The 9,510-nt window shown below is 35.1% G+C and overlaps 1 protein-coding gene across 1 annotated transcript in view; it reads right to left on the reverse strand.

Annotated features, from left to right (window-relative positions):
- The window catches only part of LOC129218467 (multidrug resistance-associated protein 1-like), a 44,968-nt gene extending 43,758 nt beyond the window's left edge, over positions 1-1,210 (reverse strand). Inside the window, exons 1-2 of the mRNA XM_054852746.1 lie at positions 1,094-1,210; positions 871-955 (exon numbers count right to left, since the gene is read on the reverse strand). Coding sequence (XP_054708721.1) covers positions 871-955; positions 1,094-1,123 — 115 coding nt within the window. The 5' untranslated portion in view covers positions 1,124-1,210. The remainder of the gene's footprint in view (positions 1-870; positions 956-1,093) is intronic.
- Positions 1,211-9,510: the final 8,300 nt, after the last annotated feature.

A 9,510-nucleotide genomic window follows, 5' to 3' on the forward strand; every position in this document is an offset into this window, starting at 1 on the left:
TGAAGTGAAACATCTAAAGTGGTGTCTCTAGTCCCCTGATCTGAACATAATTGAACCTTTGGGTTTTTTTTTAATTTTTTTAGAGAACTAAGTCCGTGAGCGTTTTTCTCCTCCACGTATTCCATCTGAGCTCAAGGCGGGTCTTGCACGAGGAATAGGTGCGAATTCTAATGAACTACATTCAAGACCTTTATTTGTCAGTCCCACGTCAAATACAAGCTGTAACTCAGGCAAATGGAGGCCCAATCCCTTATTAATAAGATATTTTCATTTTTTTACAGGTGTTATTTTGTCCTATACCTACCCTAGGACAAAACAACTACTATACCCGAGTAGCACTCATAATGTCACCAAAAATGAATCTCGCGCCATGGAATGATAATTTAATAACACTTTTAATTTTTTTGCATTTTTATAATTTCTAGTTTTGGTTTCTAAATTAGAAAATAAAATAAAAAATTAACCATAAAAGATGGGGGTGGGGAGAATGTCTCCTCCTTTGCCCCCAGAATCACCGCCACTTCATGTGTTAGTGCCAAGGTTCGTAGCAGTATGCCCACTCCAATTGCTGAGCTAGTTTTTCTGATGATAATTGTTGCTTAATACCTGAATTAATCTATTAATTTCTATGCTACAATTAACATGCATTGAGCTTTAAACATCGACTCTTTTATTTGTATTTCATTCGTTCTATTTAATCAACTTCAAGTGCGACAAAATTTTAAGTAATTTTAACATAACGACATAAGAGGGTGGACTATATAGAAACGCTTTTATCTTTAAAGTGGAAGCGTTATTAAAAATATACTTTTTTAAAAATGAGAACTGGTATAAAAATACAAATAATTCGTTGAGTCTATTGATAATTACCTTCTCTTGTGTTGTTTCCAACTACTTGAGAATCTTGTTGGTTAGCAATAAAAAAGTTTCGCAATCGCTCTATTGATGATACAGCCTATGGAAATCAATATAATTTAAATTATCTTTGATATTGCACGATTATTTAAAGTAATCTCAAAATATGAAAAAGTAATAGGTTTTTAAAATTACCAAACAGGATTAGAAATAACGAAATGAGGATTATAAAACTGACTTGTATATATTGGGATACAGCATCTGGCATTTCAAAGAGAGCAGCTCTAAGCTGTTCGACGAGTGACAAAGTGACGAATATTCTAGTGGGAGTTAAAACATCTTCTGAATTTACTAGTATGAAAGTAGCAAAACTGGTCAGTGTCATCTGAAAGAAATAAAACAAGTGTACATATATTGTGGCTTTAATCAGTTTCATCAGTTTACTAAAAAACGGTCATAAAGTCAGAAATAGTCTTAGTCAACGTTATATTTTAATTAACTGTTATGAAAGTTATTCAAACGTCATAATTCATGAAGGAAGAACAACGGAGTACGATACAAAGCTGACTATGTATTACAGGTCGCCCGATGAGTGAGGCAACGAGCTTGTAGTTCAAGGGTCAAAGAATCAGGTCGGAGACTATTCCATGATAGTGATGACTGATACACATGAAATCTGTCGTTGGCCAGAAAGTCCTCTAAGTTCCCATTACAAATCAAAATCTCTCAGGTACTGAATCTGATGTTGTTCGGCTTTTCCGTCTGGATCAATTATGTCGAAATATATTAGTAGATGGTGCTTGCTGTTGATCATTCATCGTGTGTTGATGGTGCTAATCAAACGGAAGCTGCAGAAGCTAGCCTCAGATCGAAATATTATATTACTCGGACTGGATATCTCGGGTGGTTTCAGTAACAACAACAAATATTTATTACTAACAGACAGGAGCCTCCAAAGCTAGAATTTGCTTTTTTTTGAGCAATCACGATTGCTTATTGTTCTCACCTGACTGTTTTGATGTCCTATCATTTTATTTTCCCATCGCCACCCTCTGCACCATCACCGTCGACCGGCTTCTCACGCTGCTGCTCCTATAGCGAAAGCCGTCTCCAGGTTGCATCCATGTCCTACACACACGCGCATACATACACAACTACACACACACGCACGCACACACATGTACACACAAACACATACACACACATACACCTACACACACATACACAAACACATACACACACACATACAAACAACTACCCACACATTCACGCCTGCACACAGACACAAACACACATGCCTACATACACATACCCCTACACACGACACACATACCCCCCCACACACAAATACACACGCCTACATACGCACACTCGTGATTGCGAAAAAACATAATTTGAATTCAAGATGTCAAAATTCAAATTAATGTTTTTTAGTTTTTTTTTTTGCACTGAAACGCTTTGTAATATTAAAATAATATTATAATACTGTTCATGTATATGTATGTAACTTACGGTATTGTTTCAGTTGTACTGACGTAAATAAATAATACAAAAACCATTGCAAATTTTCCCACTTTAATTGACTAAACTTTGCTCACTTCAGAGGGAATATAATGTTGCGTACACCCCACCTTGACCGTTAAGTTACAAAAGAATCAAGTAACTAGTTAAGGGTAAACAACATGGCTGCCATTAGGATATTTTGCCAAACCTAAGATTGGACTCATAAAATTCCAAAGATCTAGGAAAAACATTAAGATCATGTAATTAATAATGATTCTTAAAATTTATTTAATTTTTTGCAATATATTTATTAATCTCTAAAAAAACGAGCTGATGTGTGCCTTACGTGACTTCCTTTCACTAGTATTTAATGTCATTTTCCCATTATCGATAATTTTAATGTGATTCAATAGTTTACTCTCTAAATATCACCAACAGTGGCCATATTGAAACCAAATTTAAAAACAAAATCAATTTGAATTTCGACATCTTGAATTCAAATTATGTTTTTCGCAATCACGAGTGTGTGTATGTAAGCGTGTGTATTTGTGTGTGGTGGGTATGTGTGTTTGTGTGCAGGGGGTATGTGTATGTGTGTAGGGGGTATGTGTATGTGTGTGTAGGCATGTGTGTTTGTGTGTGTGCTGGCATAAGTGTGTGGGTAATTGTGTGTATGAATGTGTGTGTGTGGGGGGGGATATGTGTATGTGTGTGTAGGCATATGTGTTTGTGTCTGTGTACAGGCATGAATGTGTGGGTAGTTGTTTGTATGTGTGTGTATGTGTAGGTGTCTGTATGTATGCGTGTGTGTGTATGTGTGCGTGTGTGTAGCTGTGTATGTATGCGCATGCGTGTAGGACATGGAGGCAACTTGATGACGGCTTTCGCTATAGGAGCAGCATCGTGAGGACCCGGTCGACGGTGATGTGCGGAGGGTGGCAGTGGGAAAATAAAATGATAGGACATCAAAACAGTCAAATAAGAGCAATAAGCAATCGTGATTGCTCAAAAAAAATCGCCAAATTTGTTGCCAAGTTGACGACTAAAAAACTGGCGATATATCGCCAAGTGTCCGCCAAATTTTTACACCACTTGAGTTTACATCGAAATTAACAATGATTTCCCCCCAAAAAGGGGTACAAGACCCCCTTAGAAACACCCAAATGCAACCAAAAGGAGAGGTGCACAACTAGACCCTACCCCACTAGAAGTCTACGTACCAAATTTCAACTTCCTAGGACATACCGTTCTTGAGTTATGCGACATACATACGCACATACGCGCATACATACATACCTACATACAGACGTCACGAGAAAACACGTTGTAACTTACTCGGGAATCGTAAAAATGGATATTTCGTGTGTCTATACGTTCTTAGGCACTTACAGGGTGGCGACAGAAACTATGAAAAAAAGTTCCCTGACTTTTCCATGATTTCCCTGATTAAGTTCACCAAATTTCCCTGATTTACGTTACCAATGATAATGGTTTTCTTTCTTTGCTCTACTTGAAATCCATTGTATGTTTGTATAAAATGCAGTATTTTAAACGTTTTAAGTTGTTGAATTAAAGATATATTTTTAAAAGATGCTACTTTTTTAATAAAATTGTTTAAAAAAAACATATTAAGTCAAATTTTTTGGGGGGGAAAACCTACAAAATAGTATATTAAATTTTTCTATATGGAAAGAATATAGAAAATTAAAATAAAAAAAACACTTTACTTCCAGAAACCACTTAGCATAAGAATTTTAAGAAGAATAGAAGTAATGTAATTATTCTTATATAACTAACTGACATATTTATGCAAAAAAGATGAAACCATTTGACATCCATTCATAGGGAGCTTTTCTCTAATCAAGAACATAGGTTTTAATGAATGAATACAGCATTTGAACAATAAAAAAAAAAGAAAGATATTTACTTAAGTACACAAGTTAACTCTATTTCAAATGTATGTAGCGAAAAAAATCTTAGATTGCTTTTGTAACAAACAACTTTGAAATGATAGAAAAAAAAAGAAAAAAAGCAATTAGGTAATTTCAAAACATATAAAAGAAGAATACAACTAGGTTATAAAATAAAAGTATCATTTAAGACTGAAGAAAAGAAAACCTTTATGATCTATGGTGACTGCAAATAGTATAACGGCAAAAAAAAAAAAAAAAAAAAAAAAAAAAAAATTGATTGAAAGTTTAATTTTAGCAATTAAATTAAAAACACGAAGCAATAACTTTTAAGCTTTTGTAGTATTAATTCAAAAACCAAAGATTTCTTCTTGAAATTGCGATTACAGTATGCTAATTACTTCGAGACAATGGAATAAAGGCAAAGGAACTAAGGCATTAATGAAGGCTTCCTCTTTGCCTGTAGGGTTGTTTATTTTACGTAGCATTGAAAGCGTGAAAGGAAATTTCGAGCTAGGTAAAATAAACAACCTAACAGACACAGAAGCAATCTTAGGAAGTTCATTCTGTGGTTAATAAGTAAGATTCAATATTTTGACGTTAAGGAAAAAAGATGCGCAAATATGCGGCAGTGTATAATTGCACCTCATTACTTTTACTCTTTTTTTTGAACAGATAATTGGCGGAAAATGCATAGGGAATTAGAGAACTTAATTTTGTAAAGCAAAAAAAAAATTTTTTTTCTTGATAAAATCAATTTTCCCTGATTTTTTGTTATTTTTTCAAAATTCCCTGATATTTCCCTGACTTTTCCCTGATTAATAAAGTTCCCTGATTTTTCCCTGATCTCCCTGATTTCCCTGATCTGTCGCCACCCTGACTTATCCACGTGTGGTCGAGTCGAAAAAAAAAAAAAAAAAAACTCAACATTCATTCGAGGGTGATCAAAATGGAAATTAAGGTCGATTTTTGAGGGAAAATGTTTTTGCGAATATAATACTTCCTTTTTTGTAAAAGGAAGTAAAAATGAAGCAAAAATACTAAAATTCATCTCTAAATAATTATTTCTTCGTAACAATTACTTAAAAAAAATGGTGCGAAAATCGTCTGCTGCAAACAAAAAATAATAATAAAAATAATAATAACAAGAAGAGTTTATATTTTGATGCAATTATACAATTAGTACAAGGAAATGACATCCATAGCTATAGAGGGATCGACTCCGCCCCCCGTCCTCCCAAGCAATCTTTTAATTTTGCCGCAGCTACATTTCTTAGCCAAAAAGTTACATCTATAATGGGCATATTATATTTTATCTCAAAAATATTTAATTTAACATATATATCGTTTGTAAAAAAGCAGTCGAAAACTTTGATCTATGTAGTGAGTAAAAAACGACAACAACATGCATAAAGTAAAAATAAAGTAATAAAATAGAATAGAGTTAAAACTCTATTTTATTAGAGATTATTTTATAAAATAGGTTTTTAACTCTATTTTATTACTATATTTGTACTTTATGCCCGTTGTTTTCGTTTTTTACTTATATATATATCGTTTCCCTGAATTAAGCCCAAAACCAACGAATTTCAAGCAAAATCCCAAAAACCCAAAATCTTCGGGGAAAACCGAAGCTCTGGCAGCCCTGGTTAACAAGCGTACACATACAGGCGTTTAGTAATAGTAGAGGAAGAGGAAAAAAGAAAGAATGAGAGAGAAAATATGGAAAGTTGGCAATATGTACAGAATGAGAGTTCACAAGGTATGGAATAACAACGCCGTTGTAGATGCAAAGTACTTAAAAGTTAGAAAGAAAATGAAACAGAATAATTTGTCAAGAAAAAGAGTTAACTGTCACACAAAGATAGATATTAACTACAGAAAAAAGTATACACTCTATAGCAAAAAAAAAAAAAAAAAAATAATAATAATAAATAAATAAAATAAAAAATAAAAATAAAAATAAACAAATAAAAAAACCGACGCATCAAGAAGGAGTAGTCAGAATGAAACGAAATTTTACTATACGTGAGTTCAAGACCGATGCAAGAAAGTGATTACAAAATAAAAGCAAAATGATCATTTTTTTCGCGAAAAATCTCAAATTAATGGAGGTTTTAGTGCTCTGTTGGACCATCTCTAGCATGAATGCTGGAGACGATACTGGCGATGATTGATGCTTAAAACTATCGTACGGTGCCCTACGTCATATCATTCCACATTTACTGTAAAGGAGCCGCTACTTCAATCAAACTTATAAGCACTCCAAAGTAACCCCAGACATGCTCGATGTGTGATAAATCAGGGGATCGAGCAGGCCAGAGAAGGTGCTAATGTGGAAAATAAAGTCCTCTAACTGTCTGTGACCAAGCATTGTCCTGCTAAAAAAAAAAGGCTCCTCCGAGCTACGCTATGAGTTCTAATACATGCGTCTGAAGCAGGACAGAAACGTACCGCTAGGCTATCATGGTGTTTTGGATAGGGGAAACTATGTTTCGTATACAGTAGCACCCAGAACAGCACCCAGATATGAATGCGGTGTGCAGCTGAAAAGCAAAAGCATTATTAGGACGTTCACAACGGGGTCTCCACAAGCGCTCGTGATTCTCATCATTACCGAAATTGAACCTGGATTCGTCGCTAATGCTAGACCACGAAGAAATAGCGATTGATATTGAAGCGGAAACATTATTGGTATCATTTGTAATAGGTAGAATCAGTTTAAAAAAAAAAAAGTGCCGATTAGTAAGAGGCACGTTCTGCTGATTCTATTTGTTGTAAAATAGTAACGAAGAACCTATTACAAATAATACAAATGATGTTTCTGCTTCAAGGTCATCCGCTATCTCTCCTTGGTCAAACTTTAAAGACGATCCGGATAGAGTCAGTTGCAACCGAATTCCGTCGAACGCGACACTACTCCAAAGGGGGGGGGGGCGGCAGTGTGAAAGCCCTAATACTGCCTTTGCTTTCAGCGACGCACCGCACATACAGCTGGGCTGATACTATCGGGTGCCATGGCATATGATACATGGTGAGTACTAATATTAATGTACAACCCCACGATAGCCGAAAGGTACGTTTGTGCCTTGATTTAGTCACACGCGTTGGCACTTATAGCAGGGCGCTCAGGGGCCATTTTTTACAGGACAACGCTCGGTCATGCACAGTGAGGGTGTCAGAAGATTTCTTCTTCCATATTATCACCTTCACTGGCCAGTTTGATCCCCTTATTTGTCACAGATCGAACATATCTGGCATTGCTTTGGACGGTAAATTGAACAGTCGACAAGTTAAAATCGAATTAGTGACGCCTTTACAGTAAATGGTCAATGAGATGACGTAAGACATCGTACGGTACTTTAAAGTCTCAATCCTCACCAGTACCGCTTCCTGCATTTATGCTATAAGTGGTCCAGCAGGCCGCTAAAACTTCCATTCATTTCAGATTTTTCGTCTTATAAATGATAATTTTGCTCTCATTTTGTTTTAACTTTCTTACATGAATGTTGTCCTCACGTTTGTATAATTTCGTTTCATTTGGAAAATTCCTTCTTGTTGCTACAGAATGTATATTTTCAGATCGAAAATACCACTTCCTTGGATCCAAATGATGTTTTTGGTCAGAAGCTTATTTCTAGCAAAAGCTGGACATCAGTGGTTTAGAAATTATGACTTAAATTGGGTTTTAAAATTCAAATCATGAATGTTCTAAACCAATCATCAAAAACTACTGCGATTATGTAAGACACTCTTCCGAATAGAATAGTCTAAATGAGTATTCCAAACCAGTGAAAGATGTTCTAATTTTCAACCAAAAAATGTGTATGAAAATAAACTTACCAGAAATGGTGTGTATGCAAATATAGCACTTGTAGCTCCATAACACAGCTGAGAAAAGCGAATAAATTTGACTTCTGTATTTCTGGTTTCTGTGACTTTTTCTGAAAACGGAATTTCCCATGCATAAAATTTCAGAAGCTAAATAAAAAAAAGGATAATAAATAAAACACACGCAAAATGTTTCTTTTAAACTAAACTCAACTCAAAGAAAGCTGTTGAAGACCTCGAAGTAAGTGGGGGAAAGCATCGTTTCTGCTGGTTCTGTGCTTTACTTTGAAATGTACAAAAAAAAAAAAAAATAAATAAATAAATAAATAAATAAATAAATAAAAGATAAAAATAAAAAAAAATCTTTCACGCTATAACATCTTTAACTAATAACACTGATCACACAAAAAAAAAAAGTTTCGGAGGATATCTTGGCATCCAACACCTGTTTTAAGACAATTGAGACATGCTGATTACAAATATGAAAACCGTTTGTCTCTATGACCCACAGTTTTTCAGATATCTGACATTAACCATTTATATATGTTTAGCATTGTATCAAGGCAAACAACTCTCAGACAAGCTACAGTAGAGCACATCATAAACTATATAGCATCATCTAGTTTAAGGTATAATACACAAATAAATGCATAAGTATAACATAAAGTTCCTTAATTTAAAGTTAGTTTAGTTTGAATTTCTTAGCTGTAGACTTGCGTTTGTGCTGAGTACTTGGCTTGTTACGCTGAAGCATCCAGCAGTAATCAGCAAATTCTGATGCACTCCATCGACCCTGATAGTGTGACTTTATCATCGAGGTGTCCTGATGAAAACGTCCGCTATGTTCATCATTGACAGAACCTGGTTTCTCGAGAAAGAAGTCGAGATGTGAGTTGATGAATCTTGAGGTACATGTTGTAACCCATCGAGTTGTACGCACTAATGCATTTCTGCACAATATTTACATATTCAGTAGATTTATTATTTCCAAGGAAATTGACTACAACAGACTTGAATGCTAACCATGCATGTATTTCAGTGCTGCTGAGTAAGTCTTCCAAGTGATTGTCCACAATGATCTTCCTTATTTGTGAACCTATGAATAACATAACTCCTTTCCCTTTCGCATAACTCAACTCTGGAAACTTGTTAAATAGGTGTCAAAAGCACCTGAGTTGTCGTCTAGTGCCTTCACGAAGTTTTTCATGAGCACCAGCTTTATATGAAGAAGAGGCATAATAATTTTTTCACACTCAACCAACGGCACACGAAGGACGTTTTTACTACCCGGCTGCATTTTATCTCTGATGGGCCAATTCTTCTTCATATAGTGGTGCTTCCTATCTCTGTTGTCCCACTCACAGATAAAGCAGCAGTACTTGGTGTACTATTGCATTCCCATGAGAATAGT

Source organism: Uloborus diversus, chromosome 3, assembly GCF_026930045.1.
Source record: "Uloborus diversus isolate 005 chromosome 3, Udiv.v.3.1, whole genome shotgun sequence".
NCBI lineage: Eukaryota > Metazoa > Arthropoda > Arachnida > Araneae > Uloboridae > Uloborus > Uloborus diversus.